This window comes from Pseudopodoces humilis, chromosome 14 (assembly GCF_049639895.1).
Source record: "Pseudopodoces humilis isolate 2021_Gansu_Grassland_sample_001 chromosome 14, ASM4963989v1, whole genome shotgun sequence".
Lineage (NCBI taxonomy): Eukaryota > Metazoa > Chordata > Aves > Passeriformes > Paridae > Pseudopodoces > Pseudopodoces humilis.
The window spans coordinates 19,119,825-19,145,660 of NC_142213.1; the positions used below are offsets into that span (position 1 = coordinate 19,119,825).

At 41.1% G+C, this 25,836-nt stretch overlaps 1 protein-coding gene across 1 annotated transcript in view; it reads right to left on the minus strand.

Moving 5' to 3' along the window:
• The window catches only part of BEAN1 (brain expressed associated with NEDD4 1), a 51,106-nt gene that overhangs the window by 988 nt on the left and 24,282 nt on the right, over window positions 1-25,836 (minus strand). The window contains exons 3-4 of the mRNA XM_014261075.2: window positions 12,895-13,104; window positions 10,307-10,448 (exon numbers count right to left, since the gene is read on the minus strand). Of these exons, the coding sequence (XP_014116550.1) occupies window positions 10,307-10,448; window positions 12,895-13,104 (352 nt within the window). The remainder of the gene's footprint in view (window positions 1-10,306; window positions 10,449-12,894; window positions 13,105-25,836) is intronic.

Here is a 25,836-nt window from a genome sequence, read left to right on the forward strand (position 1 = left end):
CCTCTGCCCTGTGCTCCCTGGCTACAGGCAGGAGAGATAAAGAGTCACAACATCATCATCTTAAATGGTACACCTGCTTTGTGGCTGCTGCTTAACCATTCCAGGATCATTTTAAATCAAATCCTGAAGGGAATGTTTCCGGTCAAAAAAAAAAAAATAAACAAACCTTTCCCTACTGAGTTAACCTGAAAAACATTTCTGCTGGAGCCAGACAAATTAAGAACCTATTTCCTCAGCTGCACTAAATTCAGAGCAATTAAGATCTGGGATATTTCCTGAAAACTAGGATATTGAGCATGTGTTTTCTCAGCAGACTGCAGGCACACACTGTGCCCCTGGACCTATGTTACTGCCAGGCTAAACCGAACTCCCAAACCCCAGTCTGGGTGATGGAAATGGCTCTTGGGGAAGGGAGAGGTAAGAAAGTGAAATCAGAGTGCTACATAACTAAACTCAAATATCCATGGGTGTTTTTTACCTCCATTTCATCTTACTTTTATATTCATCAGGACAATGGCTTTAAATTCAGACTAGAAAATTTTGATTTCCCTATCAGAAAATAATATTTAAGAACCTAAGTCTGTTCCGAAAATCCTGAACAGGGCTGCTAGATATTTCAGAAAAGTCCCAGCATGTTGGGAAATAGAATTATTTTTTTTTTTACAGCATGTGGAAAAGGTGTCACTCCAGCCTCTACTGAACACTGAAGCTTTCAAACATACGTGGTAGTCTTTGAAAAGCTCTTAGACCTCAGTCAGAGATTGAGGAGCTGATGTCCTCAACTCTCCTTGAGCTCTGTGAGGGGAAAGGAACAGCCACTTCTTGCAGGATTCCTATGAGCTGCATCTTTACTTAATTTACATTTTACTGACCCAAAGCCCAGTGAATTTATTTAAAATCTCACCTCAGGTTTTGACTGACTTAATCAGGCTAACAGAGAACACTTACTGGGTCTGTTAGCACAGGGGGAAGGTTTCCATTCAGAAAAGCCCACAGTAAGTGAGTTTCAAGATGGAAAATTTGGAATCCTTCTGCCAAGACACAAAAGGGAAGAAGCTTCTGGGAAATCTGACACTGACCTAAAGGAAAAATGGGCACAGTGGGAACTGTTTCTTGCTGCTGTTACCTGATCATCTGCAGATGATTCCTCTGCCTTGGGTTTAATTTGATGCCTTTCCTGGACCACAGCTCAGCTTTGTAGAACTGAACTGCAGGCTGGGATAAACAGGGAAATGATCCCTTGGGAAGGAGATTTTAAGGGTCAAGTAAAGGGGTGTGAATTATGGTATTAAAGAGTTGGCATTTTAGTGTTTAATTTCAAATATCAATGTATTTCTGTTAGGGCATTTTATCCTTCATACATACGATGGATAAAAATAACAATCTTTTTCTCCAAAAGCAAGTAATGTTCTTCCCCCTCATTTTTTGCAATTAAGATCACATTTTAAAAAATGAGTAAGATAGTAAAAAACACATGCCAGACTTTCAATTAAACAGCTTTTTGGCAGCTTCACAGCTGTGCCTACAGATTGTTGTGGCCACGGAGAGAATTCCAAATAATTCAGATAGTTGTGTTTTTGTAATAGCTTTTTGTATTTTGTTATTAGTTTATGATCTTGATGTTCATTTCCTGTGTTCTTTTCTATGCACAGGATCTTTGCTTGTAGAACTGACATTGCAAACAGCTCCTGCTCTGTTTCTGCAGATAAGGTTCTCTAATGAGGGCAGAATGAACATGAATTAAGGTCATAAAAGAGATTTCAACTTTGTCTTTTCTCCTTAATTTCCAAATATTTTGTGGGGTTTTAAATTTTTTGTTGTTTTTAGGGTTTGTTTTTGTTTTTCCTTGTTTGTTTGTTTTGAGGTGTGATTTTTTCCCCCTCTGTTTAACAGCTTTAGTACTTTGGTTGTGCTTTCTGACTGCTGTTATAGAGGCATTCCTGTAGGATAAATAATGCATTATCAACTCTACAAACATGAATTTTATTTTGCAGTCTCTCCTTCAATGAGACTTTAATATGGAAACTTATATGATTTTACAAGATCTTTTTTATTAGAGAATCTAAGCAAGTATTTTAAGAAATATTACCCAGTTGGACAGGCACCCACTGTCCACGTACGGTGGTGTTTGGAAAAACCATTCCTCAAAAGATTTGAAGGATTATTTAGAAAAAATTACAATAGTAATAATTTCTTGCAGGTGATTAGCAAGTATTGATGTGAGGAATGCTGGAGTAAAACCTTACTATCATTTTAAAATAAAACCAAACCCTGATCCCCAGTCTGGACCTAAACAGGCAAAAAGATTTGGGGGTGGTGGCGGAGCTGGGGGGAGGTTGGGAGGTTTGTCTTGGTTTGGTTTTTTATTTTATATGTGTGTTTTTTCTGGGCCAGATTTCTCCTGGTTTGGCTGCCTCAGCTCCCAGTTTAGTTGGGGGCACCAGGAACACCAGGGAAGTGGAAATGGGGGAGAGATGAAGAGGGGAGATCTGAGACTGCAGCTCACAGGCAGAAATCATCAAACTGCAACCTCAGGAACTGCTAAGGGAGAGATACCCACAAAGAGGTGTGTAATGTGTATGTGTACTTATATATGAGTGTGTATAGGTGCATTTATATGTTTGCATATAAATATTTATAAATATAATTAAGATAATATAAAATATATAAATATGTATGAATATATAAATATAATATATATAAAAATATATTTATAAATATCTATGTTTTGCAACTGACAATGCAGGACCATGAAGTGGAAAAACAAAAATACATGTTCATCTTTTACAAAAGCCACCACAATAGTTCTATTTTATCTGTCAGATTCACTTCTGTGAATATATTTGACATGTAAAAAGTAACTCAGGCTTGAAGTTCACTACAGCAGTCACAGGAAAATCCTTTTAGACAGGAAAGCAAATGCTTTTGGAAAGTGTTGTGTTACAATACCATAAATAATGGAGCACAGGAACTCATTACACTGCAACTTGTGGATACCAGCCCTGAAAAAACCCTTGGCTGCAGTACTTGTGGTGAATCCACTTTAATCCACTGCTTTCTAAAACTTGTATTATCTGGAGGTTCAGTATCAGCAGGCAGTGATGAGAAGGAAGGGGTGCTGACCATGAACTCTGCTGCTTTCTGCCTTGGTTTTTATTATTATATCTGCACAGCTGTTGTAGACACACTACTGATTTTTTAAGGGATAATTTCCCTAGGAAAAGCAAGGAAAGCTGATGTCTGTGAGCATCCTACTGCACATAAATGTGATTTGCAGAAAGGGGAATGGTGCTCCAAAATGGCAGCAGCTCTCCAAGCTGCATAAGAAACAGCCAGCAGCAGTGAAAGCAGCAACACCTGATGGAAGGGAAGCACCAAGGGTTTCTAACCAGAAATCTGCAGTGCCATGCAGGGCAGCCAAAACCTAAAGCTGTCAAATCTTTGATGACTGTGCTTAGAAAACAAGGAGTATTTCTCTCTGATTTCCCCATTGCCAGACTTTCTGTTGCATATTGCAGCCACTATTTCCTTCACCTGCTCAGAATTCATTCTTGGAATAATGAAACTAAAGCCCTTTCTAGGAATGTGATCTTGTCAAATGGGAAACTTCCTCAAACATCAGCAGGTTCTGGTGACATGCAAGAATTGGTGGTGGTGTTTAGAATCCAGTTTGTGGATTAACTCCATGGGGAATTAATGGTCAGCCCTCCAAGCTGACCTTGTTGAGTGTGGCAGGAGGGGCAATAACTTTGTGAATTTGTTGGGTCTCGTTGCAGTATTAGGATGGGTTTGTTGCCAGGGAAAGCCCAAGGAGCTTCTTTGACAGGCTGTCTTTCATAAACCAGGAGCCCCTCTCTGGGGCAGGAAGAAGGTTCTGCTGACAGAAATTTTTAAGATGCAAATAACAAGTGAAAAAAGGCAGAGCTGGGAATGAAGAATTCTTTGTGCAATAGATGTCTCATGGTTCACTTAGTTCATTTGTGGTATGTTCTGACTGCTGAAATTGCTCCTGTTGCTCTGTTTCAAATTTCCTGGTGACCTGCTGGTGTTCTTTTGATAATGGCAAACAGAACCCCTGAATGTGGAACATCCATGTGCTGACAGGCTGGAGCTGTGAGAAACAACACAGAGGATGTTTAGAAGATGTTGTTACCTGACAGAAAAGCTGAAATTAGAACAATTGTGCTGTAACTCTATACAAGAAGGTTCAGATGAAAAAAATAATGATATGTTTGATGGCCATGTAGGCATGAGCTGACCTCTGCCTTCTGTGATGACATAATTTGCTCACAGCCAGGTTTGTAGGAGAGCAGCCTGGAAATCTGTCCAGGTTTCCTTTGAGGAATGTTTTCCTAGAATACATATTTTCTTTGGTGATTTATTATTACCATGAGGAAATGTATCAGTTTTGAGAGAAATGCTCCTCTAGTGACATATGTCATGAGCCAGGATATTTTTTGATTTATTTTTTTATCCTGACACTTTCAATTTGAGATATCAATTTGATATTTATATAAATATTTATTTTAATGTTTTTCAATAGTAAAACCCAAGGTATTGTTCAAGAAAACATCTAGTGCTTAAGTAACTTAATCATTGAAGAGACAGGAAAGGTGGAATTCAGATTTTTTCTGTCTTTTTTTCTGTTCATAGTTATTTCTGGAATTTCCAATTCCTCAGAACTACAATAGGACTCTTTGTGTTAATGAGCACTGAAAGGCTGCATGTTTGTTCTGCACTCTGCGTCAAGATAATCTTGAGGAAGTTATTACTTTGACGGGTAAACATTCCAGAGGAAAAATGAAATTCAGTGTAAAATGTTTTAATGAGAAAATATATCACATAACATTTGAAACCAATATAATGCAGTTTCATCATAATTGTCCAACTTTAAATGATTGAATTAAATGTTTTAAATAAAACAAGTCATTCTAGGATGAAGAGTTCATATGATATAATTCAGCCTGGCATAACTTTATACACAGTAAGAACAACTTGGTCATCAGCAGTGTTTGGTCTCTGGATTTCTGTAACCATTATACAGTAAAGGATGCTGGGTACTGGTTGAGTAACAAAAATCATTTAAGATAAATAAAAATTTGTAGCTTCTCAAGCCATGGAGTTAATCCACAAACTGGATTCTAAACACCACCACCAATTCTTGCATGTCACCAGAACCTGCTGATGTTTGAGGAAGTTTCCCATTTGACAAGATCACATTCCTAGAAAGGGCTTTAGTTTCATTATTCCAAGAATGAATTCTGAGCAGGTGAAGGAAATAGTGGCTGCAATATGCAACAGAAAGTCTGGCAATGGGGAAATCAGAGAGAAATACTCCTTGTTTTCTAAGCACAGTCATCAAAGATTTGACAGCTTTAGGTTTTGGCTGCCCTGCATGGCACTGCAGATTTCTGGTTAGAAACCCTTGGTGCTTCCCTTCCATCAGGTGTTGCTGCTTTCACTGCTGCTGGCTGTTTCTTATGCAGCAATAATTTGCACCTCCAGAATGGAACTGGGGCAGGTGTAAAGAGAAGCTGGTCAGAAGGTGCAGCCTCCCCAGAGATATTTTTGATGACAGAAAGCAAAGGGAATTCTGTGCCTCAGCCTCCCAACACATAGGGTGAGGTGAGAGAGCATTTCTGACTACAAAGACAAGAAAAAAAGAGAAAGGTGTGGATGTTTAAGAGGAATAGAAATGTCAAGAAAGAAACTCATAAAATGGCTGTAAACAAAGTTAAGCTTGAAATAAGAAGATGGCCAGAATAATTGGGAATTTACTTGTTTTTATCCCTAATACTGATGAGGAACAGTGGTGGGATGTGAAGGGAGGGGCTTTAGAGTGTTTGGAATTTGGAGTTAAAGGAATTGAGACTTTTAGCTCATGTCATGATATGTAATGGACTTAGAAACCTGTCATATTTCCAGTGGCATTTTTTACCTTACTAACTGAAAATCTCAGTGGGGCTATTGAAGTAAGAGCTGAACTTAACCCCAAATGTCCATCTCATGCTTTGCTGTCATTGTGATGTGGCAAAAGCTCCTCACCTGGTTTGCTCTCAGGAAAACAGGCCTTGGTAAAGGAATACAGCACAAGATAGCAAGATTTTATGTCAGCTCCCTGCAAGCCTAATTCTGCCTTTCAAGAAAATCCAGGAGGCTGGCTTGGCTAACTTGCATCTTCAGAAGTGGAGGATGGAAAAGACTGTCTTAAAAAAGAAAGTCCCTTAAGTAGGACAATTTTAAAAATATCTATTTGAAGGGAAATTAGTGACTGACTTTAAGACAGGAGCATTTCCTTTTCCCATTTAAAAGTAATTTTAAAATTGATTTCCCCATTTAAACAATGCAGGCTGAACGTGGCTGTTGAGAATACTGGGATTTATCAAGCCTAAACAAGATCATTTTCTCTAGAACAGATCCTGTGTATATTAGGCAGGGTGAGCAGCTGAGGAAGAGCGAGCCCACAAACAAACCCTCACACAATGTAATTTAATATTAATACTGGAATAGAGGGGCTGAATGTTTTTTATCTTCATGTGCCCTGTGGGGAACATTCAGTGTGAAGTATGGGAGAGCATTTCTGTGGCTTCCATGAAAACCATTCCTGAAGGTAAATCCCTGCACCCCCCTGAGCAGTCATTCCTCAGGGATGTTCTGTGTTAGACACGAGTCTCAGATGCAAAAGGCAATAATCTTGGTTGCCTAAAGCTCCCTACATACCACTGATATCCAATCACTAAGGACTGAAAAAGCACTTATACAGTGGGGTGAGATGCATTTTCCCTGGACACAAGGTGAGAAGTTTATAAAATCCCTTTCCTGCTGTGAAATCTCATTGCTTGGATTTTATTGACTCTCCTAAAGAAAATGTAATAATTTTAAATTTACTTGGACTTTGGTTGGTACTGTAATTAAATCCATTTCAAACATGTGGGCTCAACTCATTTTTAACCAGCTTTCTTACTACATATTTGTAAGAAGATAATTAGCAATGCTCACTAGAAATGTGTTGCAAATAACTCAGCACAGTGAACAAAAGCTCATGATTTTGTCTATAAAGGTTTCATCCCCACAGTGTCAACAGCATGATTTTATTCACACCAGCACAGTGAATGTTGAACAAAATGGCAAATATTTGATTTACAGGCTTTCCAGTGTTTCTTTCCAAGCCATCTTGACCATGATGATAGGTAAGATGTGGCAGGGAGATTGTGCTTGTATTCTGTGTTGGTTGGATGTATTCAATTTGCTCATGTGGGGGGATTAGAATTCTGTGGTTTAGAATTGTTGGGAGATCACTTGGACCATCTTTCTCAGACTGAGTTTCTTAGAAACTTTGCCATGTCTCGCGACACAGACTGTGAAACGTTAACTTCCAGCTCTGCTGCAAGTATCTGTACATATCAGAAATATGCTCTGAAATACAAACCCCTCATATTCTGAAAGTGTTTGGTTCATGCCCCCTGTATTTTGTTTTTATATTTCCCATCTACACCCATGTAAAATCAATGTGACAGATGCTAGCACAGATCTGAGATTCATTAAAAAGCCATTAACTGTCCTAAAGGGATGTTTATGGATAGCAGCACTGTATATTTTGGGCTGTCAAAACAAATTGACCAAATGGCTTCTCTGTAACCATCCTGCAACTACAGCAGGCTGATGACAAAATTCCATGCCTGGCATCCCTCTAAATCCAATGCAAGAAAGGGGTTAGTGGAAGTGTCTGTGGGGATAATCAGATTGAGTCTCAAATGAAATTTGTGATTTAGAGATCAGAGCAAATATTAATATCCCAAGGCATTTTTCATAGATTAATTTACCAGTAACATTTTTTCTATAAATAGTGTTTTATATAAACAGTGTTATTGGACTCCCAGCTGGAGAGCTGGGAGTGGGCAGGCCTGAACAGGGAGCTCTCCCTCAGCCACAGACATGGGCACTGACTCTTCTGTTTCATCAGCCTTCCCCTTAAATCCCCTTTCCAATCGTTTTGTGTTTTAAAGCTCAGCTATAAAATCTACCTAAACCATTCTAGACTAACCACCTCTTGGCCAAATAAAGGTGTTGTGCTTTCTACTGGAACCATTTCTGGAGTGTGGTCTGGCAGGAATGGTGTGAGGAGCCCTGGGCTGCACACTCCTGTCTGCCTGCTGGGCTGCAGGTGGCCTTGCAGGCTCTGCCAGCACCAGGATAAAGAAAATTATCCTGGCAGCACCCACTGTTTTTAACTCACTGAACTCTCTCACTTCAAAGATTTTTAAAAGTTATTTACCAGTGCAGTTACTTTCCTTGCTGCTCTTAATTTCTGTTCTGCTGATGCCACAGCTGCATTATTAGCTTTTGGCCATGCTAGTTTAGCTTTAAATTACATCTTGCCCTCCAGGAATTAATAGGAGAAATTACATTCATTTAGGCAGTGCTGTGTTTCAGTAAGCCTACTCTTCAAAATATTATCATATGCAATGAGATTGATCCCAGGGATGGGATGTTTTAAATGCACAAGGTCAGGCATGTCTTATTTCTGCTTCCAGACCATGTCTGACTGTCAGCTTTCAAATAATCTCCATGCTCTACTAATTAAAAATAGACACTGCAGTGTTAAGGCATGCAGAAGAACATAAAGAGAGATGTACAGGAATTGTTCAGGCTTTACATTATGCAGTAATTCAGACAGTGCCTCTCACCCAGTGCTTTTCTGAACAGTTACAATGGTCTGGAGAATGCAATAATATCAAGTTTCAAATTCTCCATGTAGCTTTGTTTTCAGCCATCTGCTTTCCCTGAAGTTCCCCAAGTTGTATTGCTAAGATATAAAATTTAGTAAGATTTTGATGATTTGCCCAAGGAACTTTTTCTAGAATATTTAACTGCAGTATCAGTGAGACAACAGCCAAACCATTGACAATAACCTTTGGACCTGTGATGCAGGGCTGTAATTACGATGAGCAGTGTTTTCCTGTGTGTGCAGAGTGGATCCTGGGCCCTCAGTCCACTCAGCCCAGCAGGGAATCACTGCCCAGGAGAAGGCAGGGGCTGGACAGCTTTATGTGTCCCAAAATGATTCTGAGAACAGGTAGGACACAAGATAATTAACCCTTGCCAGGCTTGTTACAGAGAAATGTGAATAATCTGTGCTATCCTGTGTCTCTCATATCTCCTTCAAACACAACTCCACAGTGATGGAAAAATCTTCTCAGTGGATGTTTCAAGCTGGAAATGGAAGCATCCTTTGGTATAATCTTTGATCTGTCTGCTAAAGAAATATATTGTCAGTTTGTTGTCAGGAATCTGGCCAGCTGCCCACTCCGAGTCTTGCTTGGGTGTCAGCTGGCTGCCTTTTATTAGTAAAGACTCATGGGTGTGGGCCCAAAATCCAGCCTAAATTCCTAAGTGGATTTTTATGAAGTTCTACACATTTAGATGCCACGCTCAGAGTAACTTTTCACATGTGAGCATTCTGCTAAAATATTTACACAATCCCTGAAAGCCCATTTGTTATATAGGATGAGTTGGTAATACATAACAGGCTGCTTGTAGAACGTGCATAGAATAAATAAAGCAAAGGTCCTTGTCTGGTGTGCTCACAGTGCTGAGTTGCTCTGTATCACAGTCAGAAAAGGGCTGGCCTTATTGTGGTTTAACTCAAACCAGAGTCTGCTTAAAAGGAAGAAAAAAAAAGAAATAGAAAGTGGTGGCATGGCTGTTCAACAGCTAAGGCACAGCACTAGAGAAAGCTTGAAGTGATGTTCTGCTTAAAATGATTTCTGTTGGTTCATTGCTGGGAGTGACTGAATTCCTTCATTTCTGGACCTCAAGGTGCCCAAAGTGCAGCTCCTGTGGCTCATGAGGCTCTTCCTGTACCCTGTGAATGTGTGCATACGATTTAGGAGCTGCTGTGTAATTTCTGGAATTTGTTTTTCTGTTTTTCTGTTTCCTCTGATCTGAACACTCTCAAGGTCAGTAATAAATGTAATGTGGAAGTTCTTGGGAAAAGTATGTATTTTTGACTTTGAAACTTTGACTTGTAAATGTATTTCTTTCAAAGAAAGATGATTATAAGTAATTTTACTTGTGTGTTTCATTAGTATGTCATCACTATGATAAATTTTAATGTGAATGTCACTGAATGAGAATTCCTGTCCACATCTTTATTTAGTAAAAATGTATTCTGCTAAGGAAAACTTGAACTTACACTCAAGCTAAACAAGGTCTGTCTGTATTCAGAGTTTGTGCGAGCTGAAATTTTGTAGGGGACTTTGCCAGTGCAGGACTGTAACCCTGAGAATTTCAGGCAAGTGCTTACCATGGAGGTGGATCAGGATACATGATGTGCACCTGAGAAAGTATATCCAGATAGGAGTCAAAATCACAGGCAGGGGGGAACTCCTCGCTGCAGGTGGATCTCAGCTCTGCAGAGGAGCCGCCATGAGAGAAACCATCTGGAGCTGCAAAACAAGAATTAATATTGGCTGCTCTTCCCCTCTGTGCTGCATTCTCTGTCACTCTTTATGACACTGCTATACATCAGAAAACAAACCCTTTCTGGGGCACAGGAGTTGTGGGTATTTTGGGACAATCAGGTTTCACAGGATATTCTTATTTCTTTAGGAGTAAATGAACACCACCTGTAGATGAACTGTGATGATTCAGGCTGTGGCACAGGGACTGCACCTTTAGGGCTGCCCTACAAGGCAGATGGAAGTTCCAAAGCTTTTCTTGTGCCTCAAAGGCTGAAAAGGAGTGTGAGTTTTACCATGTGCAGCTTCAGATGTTTGTGGGGTAACTGAAATTCCCAGCAGTTGCATCCATGGAAAGTTTGTCTGTTCTGGGAGGGGAGTGAAAGGAGGGGCAGGTGTTTGATTGCTGAGAAAGTGCTGTTCTCAATAAACCCTGACAAAACTGGGAACATCTGGAAAAGAGCAAAGAAAAATCATCCTGCTGCTTGCTCCAGGGATTTCTTAATGCTTCCATGCTACAGCTTCCCAGCTCCATAAATATAAAGAGTTTAATGCTATTTTCTGTGTTAGAGGATAATTTGTGTGTGTGTGTGTCCATGTAACGTAGTGTGGCACAATTTAGTTTAGGATTATTCTTTTGAATATCTCCCAAAATATGCTTTTCTTTTCCATTTCTCTAGCACTGTTATTTCTAACAAGGAGTTTGAAAAGTTTCCTTTCTGGTTTTGCCTGGCTCTAAGCTTTTTCAAAGAGATGAAATTACCAGAGTAGTAGATTTAACACAGTGATTAAAGCTTCATGGTCAGTATTTTACCATGCCAAAATATTGGGTCAAACAGTAACTCCAGTTTGAGTTGAACTACTTAATCCTCAATGTAGTTGCTGAAAATGAGGAAAATTGATATTATTAATAGTAGACATTAGTTTTCTGGATTTTGTTTTTATTTTCCCTCTGTAGGTTGCCATGGGACTTTGCATTTCAATTCCTTTGGACTAAACTTTATTCTCAAAATATAGATGTTATTCACTTATCTGGATAAATATTTCTGCAAAAGCCAAAAAGAAATTATTCCTTGCTTTAAGGGGATAAACTGATCCTAGGAGATTTGTTTAGTTTAGACAGAAAAATTCCTGGTTCAAATAACTAAATGAAATTCAATGGACTTCAATGGATACTTAATTTACATCAGTGAAAACAAGATTTATGCCAATGCATTTTTATGTGGCTCACTATTACTGGCTTTTTTTATGTAAATAAAAACAAAACCCTCAATGATATGCACAGAACTGTGCCCATAACAAACTGCAGGTAGAGGAACCTGCTCACAGAGGATGTGGTTCTTGATGGTCCACCATTTATCATTTGAATTTTTGCTGTCTGAAGAATTACACAGTGACTTTTTAAACTGGTTTTTTGGGTTTTTTTTCCCTTAAACAGAAATAATCTTCTGTCATTTCCTTGACAAAGTGGCTTCTTGTCAGCAAAGCCCAAAAGGGCTGAAAACACTCCTCTAAAATTACCTCCTTGATATTCCCAAATTATCTTTAAGGCTTTTTCTCATGTGTTGGTTCTGTTTAATGGGTTTAATTTTGGTTAAGGGGGTAGGAATTGGCACCTTTTTGACTCTAACAATGACGACTATTGTAATGACACCCAAATCATCAGTGACATTGTTAATGGTGGTGACAGATAATGATATTTGGGTGCCCTGTTCTGTTTCCAGGCAGGTATTCACTTTTGCACTCAAACACCATTTGCCCAGTGATTGTTGTAGGCTCGACTGAAATGACAATGGCTCTGCCTTTCCAAGAAATAGAAATTACTGTGCTAAGGCTGTTGGGGGATGTGAAAATGCAACAGAGAATAAATCTTCTCCCATACCAAGGGAATAAACTGTTTAGGAGCTGCTGGCAGCGCTGGTTGGATTCTGTGAACCATTATCTATGGGCTGTGCAGTGGGAACGCAGTCCCAGCACACAGATGCCAGTCCCAGCACACAGATGATGCCATGACACAGTCCCAGCACACAGATGCCAGTCCCAGCACACAGATGATGCCATGACACAGTCCCAGCACACAGATGATGCCTTTACACAGTCCCAGCACACAGATGATGCCATGACACAGTCCCAGCACAGAGATGATGCTATTACACACTCCCAGCACACAGATGATGCCTTTACACAGTCCCAGCACACAGATGCCAGTCCCAGCACACAGATGATGCCATGACACAGTCCCAGCACACAGATGATGCTATTACACACTCCCAGCACACAGATGATGCCTTTACACAGTCCCAGCACAGAGATGATGCCTTTACACAGTCCCAGCACAGAGATGATGCCATGACACCGTAATTTATCCCATTATTTCACTGCATTTCCCAGCCCTGCACACCGTGCCGGCTGCTCCCCGCGTTCATTCCCTCACCGTCCGCAGCCTCCCTGGGCAGGTGCGGCTGGCCGAGCCGGCTGTCCTTGCGCAGGCTGCCCACCACGATGGTGGCACAGGACAGGGACAGCACCAGCCCGATGACCACCCCTGCCACCAGCAGTGGGGACACCAGCAGGCTGCTGTCACCGCCGTGCTCCGCGGGGCTGGGGAAGGCGCTGGACGGGCTGCTCTGGTTCGAGGCAAATGCTGTGCAGAGACAGAGAGAGAAAAGTGTCACAGGGGTTGCACAGGGCCTCGGACACTGCACCAGCTCCTGCTCTGGGGAAAAGCCAGCTCTTGGACCGATTCCTGGGGCTGCAGGAACTGACTGCAGGGGGAACACAGCTCCCCTGTTCATTGGGAATATCCTGCTGGAGCAGTGCTGTGTGATCCACAACTTTGATGGATTCTTCCTGCCGAGATGCTTTGTACCATGAACTGACTGATGCTGAAAGAACTGAAGTGCACAAGGAGGAAAGTGGAAATTCCAAAAGTGAGCTCCAAGAGGAACAGAGGAATTGCCTGTTGTTAGGGGTATAAGAAGGTTCCAACATTTTGCAAAGAAAGTTTTGGGCAAGAATGAGCCAAAGGAGCCTGCATTTGTGGCACAGAGTTTCCTTTGGTTTGTGAGGAGAGTCACCATCCCAAGAAACTGATTTGTAGTGCAGAGACTCATCCAGAGTGGGATTGTTTGTTTGCAACTGCTTTACTCTGGTAAAAAATAATAAAAAAATCGATAAATGTACTTTTGAGTTCAATAATAAATGTTCTTAAAGGAGACTAACTGCAGTGATTTATTGCCAAGTCAAACATCCTTTTGAGACAAGCCACAGAGACAGTATCAAAAGTTAAACAGTAATATTTCCTTAGAGAATCAGCTGATAGCATGATTATACATGGGAATTAATTGCCCAGAGATGTATTTATGGGGGATTGCATTGCCAATAAAGGGAAGGTAAATAGAAGACATTATGGGGAAAAGGATTCAGGATTTTAGCAGATAGAATACCCCTCTCACCCCAAATTAAAACAAAACCTCCCATTAGTTGCTCAGCATCAGTAAGCCAAAATTTTATTGATGCAAAAATATTGCTGGAGATGCCATATACCAAACTTGGCTGTTGAATCTGGCCTGGATATATTTTTATATCTGGCTGTGTGCCTCTTGAACAAATCCAGAATTTATTTCCTGCTGAAATCAGGGCTAATAAAATTTTCTCTTTTGAGCATTCTGTGGAGTGAGTTGATGTTTTAGGAAGTGCAGTGCTGTTTACAAGGATAAATGTTATCAGAGAGTTCTCAGCAATGTTTGCTCTTTTCCTTTGGGAGACACCACTCGATGATTTGCAGTCACAGTAAGTTTAGGAAGGAGGCAATGGCTCCAAGCCAGTGGATGTTCTCACTGGCTGATGCTTGAGATTGAGACAAGCAACCAGAAACATTCACACAAACCCAGGGGAATTAGCACTTAGTGGACTTCTGTACATTTTCTGGAAGCACTTGACTGTTGGCTGAGGATCTTTATAGGCATTTAGGACAGCCAGCCAAGAAATGTGCTGAGCTTTCACAAGTATCTCGTGCCAAAAACCAAGACTGAATTTTCTGAGAATTAAACTGATGCTGTAGCATTAAATCAAAGGTTATGGACAAGTGTCCTACTTAATACTCAGTGCAAAGAAGTTTTGGGTGTGGGATATGGGATTTGGGTTTGGGTATGGGATATGTTTGGGGGGCGTAGGGCCCTTGTGCTAGAACTCAAATTCCCAAAACTTTACAAAATTTTAATCACGTTTCTCATTTTTACAATTTTTAAGCTATCTCTGTTGGTAATGTGTCCAACACACCCTCACTCACTTTCCATGGCCTTGTTTCTTCAGATTTTTCCAAATTCTGCCTTTGAGAGATGCAAATATCACAGGAGTGGCAGTTTAAATCCTGGCTGCAGGGATTAACACCTGATCTGCAAGTAGTGGCAGGAAATTTATTGGTGATTTTGGCTGACTTGCAAAGGTTAAAGAAGAATCAACTTTGTTGTCAGAATAATGAGAACATGAGCCTGGGGTGTGAGGTTGCCCCACAAACTGTCAGGGTTGTGGTCATCAATTTAATATCAAATAGCACTGAAATGGAATTGGTGATAAACTGCTGTCAGGTGGGGAGGAAGGAGGCTGTGGTGTTTTCAGCTCTTTAAAAAATTAGGACAAATTCAGAATGATCCTCTAAACAGGAAGGACCTGGCTAAGGTAATTTATCTTTTATTTTTTTCCCAGTTCTGGAAGCCAGCTGGAATATCCACACTGCCTATTTGGGAGATTCCTGTGGTGCCACCCAGTGTGAGCACTGATATTAGGACCTGTTTTGCTTTATAGAAGTTTAACAGCTTCAAGAGCCTTCATACAGAAAATACTCTCCTGCACTGGTGTTGAGGTGGTGTGGTTTTGTTCAAGACACCCCATTTTTCCACCAAATTCTCAGGGCTTCCTTGGCTGTCCCAAGTCTTGTCTGTTTTATCTATTGTTTCTCACCAGCATGAATATTTCTGGGGTTTTTTTATGCTTTTAATTGAACTGAACCCATTCCCTCATATAGACAAGTTATAGTGCAATATTGCTTTTATTAAAAGGAATGAATGAGTCCCCTTAGCCCAGCTCCTAACACAAAATGTACTTGATCAACTTCTCCTGTGGCACCATTTTTAGTTTGACATTGTGAGTCTGATCCTCCAGACTTTACTACTGTGACAACAGCAGAATGCTGCATTGATATAAATTCTTTGGGTTTGAATTTTGTGGGGGGGAAAAAAAGAGATGTTTATATTACTTCTGGCAAAAAAACCTCACATTATAAATTTTCTCCTCTTATTCAAAATCATCTTCTTTTGATAAACTGCATTTCTTCTTTAAAAAATGCTTTGATTTTTCCTTCAGAATAGAAGTATCTGCAAATATATGTGAAGCCCATAAATACAACAGCACTAACAGAATGCTAACACTTTTGTTTTGAGGTAAATTGTATCCTTTCCCATGAAACTGCAAATTATAAACAATACATACATAAATATGAATATTTTTTATCTAATCCTCTAGGTATGATTTACGTTGGATGTACACAGTATGGCTTCTATCACGATGGCAGCTGTTTAAGTAACAAGAATCTGCACAACTGGCACAGTTGGCAGAATACTGACTTCAGAGTGAACACCAGGGCAAGATTGCCTGGACTGTCCATTCAGTGTCAGACAATAAATTAACATTTTGAAGAATCCCTTAAATATCACAATATATTATTTTACTCAGTGCTCCTGCATCTCAACAAACCAGTTGGAAAGTAACTGAAGGAGGTATGGAACAGCCCAAGTTTTTGGGTGCATATTGTTCTTCCTCACTCCTTTTGAAGGGATGGTTGCCCCTTTCTAACTTGGCCATAAGTGATGGGGAAGTTTCAGCTGGGTCAGATCCTGGCAGGGTGAAATGTCCTGGGAGCTTGGCTCTCCCAACATTCAGCCCTTTCTTAGGAGTGGCTTCTCTCTTCCTCAGTGCCTTTCACCTGCTTGTACTCAGATGAGAGAGAAGGGAAGCACCTGCACATAAACGAGTCTCCTCTCCACACTGAGTGGAGTTTGGTGGTGCTGGGGTCTTGTTCTGTTTCCTTTTGTCCTGAAGGCACATCAGCTCTAGTGAGGCTGCAACGGCCTCTGGAACTGATGAGCTTTGAGATGATTTTAGAGCTGGATCCTGCTAAGATAACCAAAACTCTTTCCCTGGTTTCCAATGTATCATCTTAATAAAGATGATAATTCATGCTATGACTGGTGGAGATGATGAGACATGGAGTGGTTTTGTTTCTCAGGCTGAAAGGTCATGACCAGCTCCTGAAGGAGTGCTGATGTGTCCTGGAAAGATTTTGTGTCTAGAATTATCCACCTCTTCATCCCTGCCAGCCTGGGATTCTCCTTCCTCAGGGCAGGGTGGGCTTGGTGCTGAATCCCTGAACTAGAGCTGAAGCACATGGACAGGAGTATTCCTTGCACCCTCTGGGTCAGTGAATCTGTTTGGGATGGTGATCCAGCACCTCCCAGGACCTTTAAATGCACTGCAGTAACACAGGGTGCAGGACAGGGAAGGAGTAGTGGGGTCAGTTTAGGATGGTGCAGCACACCCTTCGTAATCCTTCGGCCTTCAAAGAATTGCAGCAAAACATCTCAAGCACCAAACCCATTTAAAGCACATTTCTGATATCCTTACTTTCTCAGTCCCTTGGATTATGCAGTCTCTTTATCCAGGAAGGTAAGTGACAGATGTCAGGAAGGAGCTGGGAGTACCCAGATACACAAAATCAGTGCAATGATCCAAGACTTTGTTGATTCTGCCTTTATGAACAGTTCCTGCTTCAGGATGGTTTAATCTGGCCAAGAGTGACCAGTTGGACCTTGCTGCTGCCCTGGGAAATAAATCTCTGGAAATCAGCAGCAATTGCACTGCTTGTTTCTGTGGCACAGGAAAGGAGGAAGGGAGGTGCAGCACAAAAACAAGCAGGGAAAGGGTTTGGATCACAGGAGCATCCCTGCAGCCAGGGGCAGAGGGATGCACTCCAGCACTGAATACAAGGGCTCACAGGAGCTGAACCTTCAAATTGTCTCTGTTGGATTCAAAGCTATTCCATTGGATCCTGAGGAAGGCTGAAACTTCACTTAGGCTTGATAAATACCAGGGTGTCATCTGCTTATGGGACTAAAGGAAGCAGTGAGGGTGCTCAGAACAGGGCAGGTTTTTTGTTCTTTAGTATTTCTCTTATTCTCTTGTAGAGAAGTTGAGAAATGAGTGGATGACCAGAACAGTCTGGGAAATGCCCTCTCTATAAAGCAGTTTTACAACAGCCATGCAAATAGTATGGGAAGAGGAATTTGCAGTTTAGGAGGCCCAGGAGCATGTTTAGTTCTCTCAAACACAGTTCTCCTGTTCTTTAGGCTTTTCTGCTTTCCACACAAAAAACTAAAGTGCCTCTTAAGCTACAATGGACGTTCAATAATTACTCTATAGGGAGTGCTCCAAGCCTTTACCTCTTCTCATCTTCTGGAATTGACACTTAGTAGTTATTTGACAAAATCAATGAATAAATACATTTTTTCCTGTCAGTTGCTGCACCAATGACATTTGACCAGTTCCCAAAACAGAAGATATTAATTATTATTTCTAAATTTGAGGTAAATATTTCTATACAAATGGTTAACTAATCTTTCCTGTTCATTGCTGCTGTGGGAGATACCTCAGCATTTCACATGAATGCCATTAACCTGTGAATTCAGAGTCAGTTTCTCTGCAGCACTCTGCAGTTCAGTCTCTCTGTACTTTTTTACTGCATATATATGTTTTAATCAGATTAAGATTTTTCACTGATTAATAGTTAAAAATGAGAACCTTATTCAGACCTGAGACTGTGTGCTGGGATGGCTCAGTTTTATCTGATGCCCAGAGCTGAAGAGAATGTGGGACATCCTGCTAGGTACAAAAGCTGCCCATGACCTTGAGGAGCTCCTCCAAGGCAGAGAGGGTGGCCTTTCCCCCAGGACAGCAAACTCTGCCTTTTCATCCTGTCTGCTGCCTATCAGATAATGACTTTCTCTCTTCTTGCATTGACATCCTTATTATAGAGCCAGAATGAGGAAGATTGGATCACCAGCAGCCTGCAAATTGAGAATGTCAGAAGCAAAGAGAATGTGGCTGCAGAAAGGCTCAGGAAATAAATCTTTTCAGCTGCTGTGGCTTTAGGGTATTATGTTGATGTCACAGCAGCTTGTATAGGTGCTGTTTCAAATTAACAGGAAATATCTTCAAATTTTCAGATCCATGGTCTCTTTTATCAACAGGATAAATACCACTGCAGGGAAATAAATCACTCTGCAAGTATAACAGCACACTTTCTGATAGACAAGGAATATTTCCCCCCTATTTTTTCATATTCAAACAACTTGGAAATAATAAAGTTTTATAAGCAGGACCCAAAGCTATTACTTTTTTCAGAAACTATGCATTAGGGCTTGGAAATAAGTAAGATGAGAATTCTCTTTTATCTATTAAACTACAGTTACCTTCAGAAGCTCAGATCCAACCTAGCTTGGTAGTGACTTGAACAGGGCAAACCCTACAATTTTTGGGATTTCATTGTGAGAATCATTTTTTGGCACACAATTTTATCATATAAAACTTTGGAAAAAATTGCAATATAGTAATATTTCTTAAGGTTTGAAAAAATATAATAAGCTAATTATTTTATCTTTTACCTTATCAGTCTGCTTGAACTGTGATCTGGATGTCTCATGTCTTTAGGAGGATGAGCTCTGTCTGTAACCTACAAAGGGCAGGTGGCAGCTCATGGGACATGAAGCCCAGGCAGGAAACATAATGTTTGGGGCAACAAAAAAACAACTCCAAACCAAAAATCCAAACCCTTCCACAAAGAAGTTCCTTTCCTTACAGATTTTTCTCTCAACCTCTACAGAGACAATGGGAAGGGTGATGAAATTCTTGCCAGCTCAAATAGTCACAACTGGTGAGCACCTGACTTATGCACTATATGCATTTATGAATCTCTAAATCAGTTATCCACTTCTGATCACTATTAAACTGCCTCCCATTTATGACTTTTTAAATGATGGAGTTTTGTATTTTCCTGGTGTTCCAATGAATTGTTCCACTGGCCCTATCAGTCACCATCTTTAACAATCCTTACCCTGCTCACAGGGCTCAAAGCTCTATAATGAAGATCCACCTGCAACTAGATGCTGAGGCTGAACTGAGCTTAGGAACCAGATCCACCTTCTATACACACCCCCAGCACTCCTCCTACAGTGCTTGTGCCCTTGTGCTGCTTCTTACTTAGGGCTTTTCTTATCAAAATCAATCCTATTTCTTTTTCCAGCTCCCTTGCCAGTCTTCAGTAGGAGTGATCTACTGAAAAAGCACATAGAGGAATGACTGATTTTTACTGCTTAGAAAATAATGATGACTGAAATACTGATCCAGGGAGTTGTGTAAGGAATGGGGTGCTGAGATAAAAACCTGTTAACAAATGCTGGACTCCCAAGATCTTCCTTTAGGAGGTGATATCACATGTGAACTATCTCAGCCTTTCTTTCAAGGTGACATAAATTTTTAAATATAATTAAAATGGTTTGCAGTGGTGTTCTGCACTCTCACATGAGTTATGGTGATGATATTGCAGAGGACACAAAGCCTCTAGTGCGACTTACATCATCATTTGTATCTGTGAAAGCCCCAGCAGTATCTGCCTGCATAAATCAAGGGGTTTTCTCTTACCATTAAGAATTTATTTAATACCTTCAGATTTCATCTGAACAGGACCAGGTTGTCTGCTTAGACAGATGCAGGGATGTCAATAATGGCAAGTCAGATATTGATTCTGGAGACAATTCTAATCACCTGAGTTCTTTGTTGCTAAAGGAGCCACTGGAATACAAGGACACTGAAAGATCTGTGAAAATTAAACATTCAAACATTACTATTCAAAAACCTGGGAGGGAAGTTCCTATTGGTTCTGTAGAACACCCATTTGGTGAAAGGATTGGTCACTGGGAGTGCAGGGCTGGCCACACTGCCAAGGACCATTCCCTGAGTCCCTGCAGTGTCTGGGGGTGGCTGATGACACCATGCACTGTGCCCTGTGTGTGTCCAGCAGGGCTGAGCCGGCTGCCAGAGCAGAGGAGACTCACCCTGAAGGGCTGGGAAAGCTGGCAGGGAAAGCTGCCAGGCTGTGGGGTTATTCCTGGGACAGCAGAACATTCTGCTGCCTTGCACACAGAGCTCCTCTTACAGGCTTCACACAGTTCCTTGCTCTAAATAATGTAATTTGCTTTTCATTTGAGGTGGCAGGGGAAATACTTCAAAACCACCTAAAAAACTCCCCCTAAGCCAAGGCCAGCCTTTAGGAAAGGACATTTATTCACCTTCAATATAAACTGCAGTGTGTACATGTGAATATTTAAAATAGAAAATGCAGTTCCCACCTCAAGGCCTGTTTCAGCAGAGTTACCATAAACATCTGAACCAGCTCTGCATGTGCTGGGAAGTCCAAAGGGCTCTGAGCTGTCCCCAGAGAGAAGCATCAGAGAAAGACTGAAGTTTACAGATACCCCAAGAATCAGCTGTGTTTGCTGCACCATTTCCTCTCCAGGCACTGGACAGTCTAGGCTGTAGGTATTCCAAACTGTTCTTACAAGGAAACTGTTTATTGTGTTCAAAGATTATTTAAACAAGGGAATATTTCTAAAGGAACAGGAATTGCAGTGTGCATTGTTCTGTGCTGCCACCCAGTGAGACTGAGAGAGAGTCATAACTGAGGGATGCAGAATCAGGCTGGAGCAAGAACTTGGCCTTTTTCTGTGAGCCCACTGTTCTGGAGATTATACTCAAATAATTATACATTATGGGAAAGCTGATTAAATTTTGACTCCAAAGGATTATAAATCTCTTTGTAATGAATGGTGCTGCACATAGGTGAGATCCCCTGTGATGTCCTCAGATCCTCTGATGTCCTCAGACCCTGGACAATGCCTTAATCTGGAACACTGGCTGGGTTTAAGGCTGGCTGGGTTTTGTGGCCTTTTGAACAAAAGGAACCAGAAAATAGTTCAGTCCCAGAGAATAAGTGTGCCCAGCAGGGGTGGTTCTAATAAAACTATCTATATAAAAGCTCTTGTAGGGATACTGCCTGGAAATATCCAGGGATAACATCCAGCTCCCACCTTCTTGAAGTTCAGTCTGTGTTAAAGGTCACTAACTATTGCTGCTTTCTATTAATACCCACAGTGGAAATGTGTCTGTTAAATTGTTCCCATTTACTCACTGGAAAAAAAAAAAAAAAGGAAAATTTTGGAAGAAAGCTCTGGAATTCTTGGTAGAGAGGCTGGTATCTAGGCTGATGTAATCTTCTATCCCCTTTCAAGTGCATGGGTAGACACACAGACAAAGAAACAACTTTGTAATAGAAAAGGAAATAATTTCTGTCCCTGTTGTCCTGATCACATGTGATTACAAAGGGATTTTAATCCACATGTTTGCTAACATCAAGGACTTTTATACTGTGGATTAACAAATCTGAAAAAAATAAGAACAAAAAACTGGAACCCCTTCTTCAGTTTCCTTTCACCTACCTTAATTATTCATTTTAACTCTGTGCTGCAGATCAGGGTTACCTTGTTAGGTGCTTAATGAGGCTGAGAGGACCCACATGGTGTGGCCACTTAAGGAGTTCTATCCAAATTACCTAAACATTCTTCTTCCCTACCTGAAGGTAATCTTGCATTACAGGAGAATCAGAATGTCCTTCAATATGAGGGCAATCTAAAGAGTTTGCATCAGGACATTGATAAACTTAGATTTGTAAATTGTATTCTCCAGCTCTTAGGGGGACTCAGAGTTGCTGGATACGCTGCTCTTCAGTTCTGGTGGGAATGGATGAACCTCTTCAGTTCCTGGTGCATGAACAATCAGATTAAGAGACATTCAGATTAAAAACAAGGTGAAATTTTCTATTCTTTGCATTAGTAGACAGAGAGGATTTTTTTGTGAAGAAACTGACAGCATGAAAATAGTTCCTATTTTATAGGACACTGTAGACACACAGGTGTGTGAGCTGCAGAAAAGTGAGTGCTGTTCTGAAAAAGGCTTGTTCATGGAAGTGATGGAGCACTGAAAGGAATAAAAGGGGGGAAACTGTGCTCCAGGGTTTCTAGAGCTATGAAGGGTGACAGCTTTGATAGTGCTCTTGTGGGTATCATAACTGGAAAGTGAAATAGTAAAACAGCTGAGATGAGCCTCATTAATTATTAAAAAGTTGACAGTCAGTGTGGATCTGCTATGGAGGTGTGAATTTAGGATGACCTGTTGCCTAAAATGTTTAAATGTTTATAATGTTTTAAATGTTTAAATGTGAGTTACCTCTGAGAAGTAACTCTTCACCTGCTCCTTCAAAGTTATAAACCCATGAACTTCACAGTATATCCTAAATATAATTGTACTGGCAAAATGCCCTGTTAGAATGGCAATGGGAAGTGGATCCTTTTTGGATTGTTTTAGTTATCTATGTCTTTTAAAAAATCCAAAGTGCCTGCTGTCCTGAAGCTTCAGGAAAACCATGAGAATGGAAAAGGCTTCAAATCTTTGCATGTACCAAACAGTTCCTTCAACTCCTCATTCTTGACTTCTGCATCACAAGGGTCTTTTGAGGGGTCCCAGTGAGGGTGGTGGTGGTGTCTTTAAAAGGTGCTACAGAGATGTGGTTCCTGACCTGGGGAAGGGAGGCTCCTGCCTTCCACTGCAAGCTGGAAAGGGAATGTGATTTGAAGTCAGTGATTACTCCATCACTGACTGACAAATCAGTTTGATGGCTCCTCTGCATCGGTTTTTGGTTGTTTGTATATGATTTTGGTTTCTATTTGTGTTGGTTTGTTTTAAGCCTCTTTTAGCTGCTGCAGATGAAGGACAGACTGCAATGCTTGGCCAAGGAAGGTACAAACAACAACAACAAAATCCTGTTTGAACTCCTCCTGCCTTCTGGATGGCTCCTGCATTGGTATTAATTGGAGAAATGTGCTAGAAATGTTAACAAGGGTGATCACTGTGCTTTATGAGGCTATGTTAGAGCTGTAGAATGTTCAGCCAGTGCATGCTGACCTGCTGCAGTTTGTTCTGAGTAGCACCTGGAGGGGGACTTCACAGTGATGTCCCTTGTGCTGGCAGCATGTGAGACAAGAAAAACCCTGTTGTTTGGGTTATTACAATAATTGATGGATTCATATGCACTGTGTCATTTGTTAATACTATCCTGTTAAGTCCTTCTGTGAATGAGACCACAGATTTTTCTAAGTAGCAGCTGCTGCAGAGTTTCCTGAAACCCCAGATTTTTTGGGCTGAGCCAAGGAAGGCAGGGCTGAGGATACAAACACATGCCTGGTTGCAAAAATATGAGCTAACAATATCTGAGCCTGCAGCCTAGAGAAGGAGTGGGCAGCCTTGGTGATTCAGGGAGTGCTGAGGGTGTTTGGTGAGCTCTGTGGTTCAGGAAGAAAACTCACTGCTCCTGCTCCCCTGCTCTGTCCCTTGGAGATAAACCCTGCCTGGAGAGAGGCTGGAGACAGCACAACAAGGTGGGTGTTTATTCCCCATATTGCCCTTTATCAGTGTTAGATTACCCAAAAGCTCTGCAAAGAAAACCATGTACATTGTTTTTGTTTTTACTAGTAGTGTTTTTCCCCCTAAACTTTAAAAGCAACCTTAAGCAGGGAAATCTAATTTCAAGGTTTTATTTACTCTATAAACACTGTCCTTTGGGTTCTGACTCAAGATAATTCAATATGAGCACATCAAACCTATCTCTGTCTCCTACAAATGTGTATAGAACTATATTATCACAAATAGTTGCTCTGCTATGATCTCAAATCAAGATTAATACAAAATCAGTTTGCCTGATATTTGCCTTATTTTACCATTAATGAAGAGGTCCTCTAATTCTTGTTGGCAATTTCTACTGATAAAATGAAGGGTTTTTTCCACTGTGACTTAGCAGAATGCAGCAGGATTTTCAAGTTTCCCCAAGGTGGTAGGAGAGATGCTGACTTTAAGGCCTGTTTTATTTCATTTGTTGGATGCCAGTATTCCTGTGGGAGAGGGTGGGGACTGCTGTCCCAGCCCTTCCCTCTGCCAGCACGAAACATCCTGGAGGAGTGTGCTGGGAGCAGAGGTGTCCCCACAGAGCTCTGAGGCTGCAGGTGCCCCTTTTCCTGAGGAACATGGAGCAGAGCACTGTGGTTTCCTGTATAACCACTCAAATGGCTTTTGCAGGGTTCCAGGAGAAAAATCTGTGGGTTTATTTTGATTGTGTCAGCTCCCCTGTTCAGCAGCTCCCCACACAGCGGGAGGAGGTGACCCCTGCTGGACTACACTGAAGGAATTTATCACCTGCAGAGCCAACAGAGCTTTTTCTGTCTCAGTAGACCAAAGGATGTACCAGGAACTCGGAATCCAAGTGGTCTCTGCATTTTCAGAAGGAAGGGGTGATATCAGTGCCCAGGAGCAGCCCAGCATCAGCCCACACTGGATCCATGAGAATGTTTAGCTCATAAGGCAGGTGCTCCAGCACCAAACAATAACCTAAATGTGCAGGATTTTAGCACATGGAGACATTTTTGGCTTCACTCCTGAAATCCCACGCTGGCCTCTGTTAGGATGCAGTGGTGGGGCCAGGCTGCTGTGCAGGTGCTGGCAGGGCTGCAGGGACAGTGGCACTGGTGGCACCACGAACGACACCCACACTTGTGTGAGTGGGGCTCTGACTGGAGACATTTGAGGGATTGTCCTTTTGGCTGGTGACAACTCTGCCTTTCCCTGGATTACCCCTTGTGATTCAATTTAAACCCCAGTGGCTCTTTCTGTGGCACATGATCTCTGTCATGCTTTCTGTTCAGTCACATCCTATTTCTGCACATTCTTCCTGCACTTGCTGTGACCTGAGATGAGGGATGAATTACCAGCACACTGTTTCCTAAAGCTGAGCAATTACTTTGAATGAATATTACATGGCTTATGTGAAGATAGAAAGTGGGAATAAAGAGACTTGCTATGGAAACAGCTCTGTTTCCAAGAAAAGTTTTCACTTTTCTTTTTTTGATGCTTTAATCTCTTCTGCAGTGGGGGTTACTGTGCTGCTTTTTCTTTATGGTGAAAATATGGCATTTATGTCTGTTAGATTTTTCATATTTTTCTTTATATTCCTTAAAAAGTGAGAAATGTGAATTACATTCCTGTACTATCTTTGGGCATTTTGTTTTTATTCTGATATCTCCTTTCTCTGGGAAACAAAAATGAAGATGTTGCATTATGCAATGCAATGTCTCATTCATGCATTTTCTTCAGGTGAACTGTC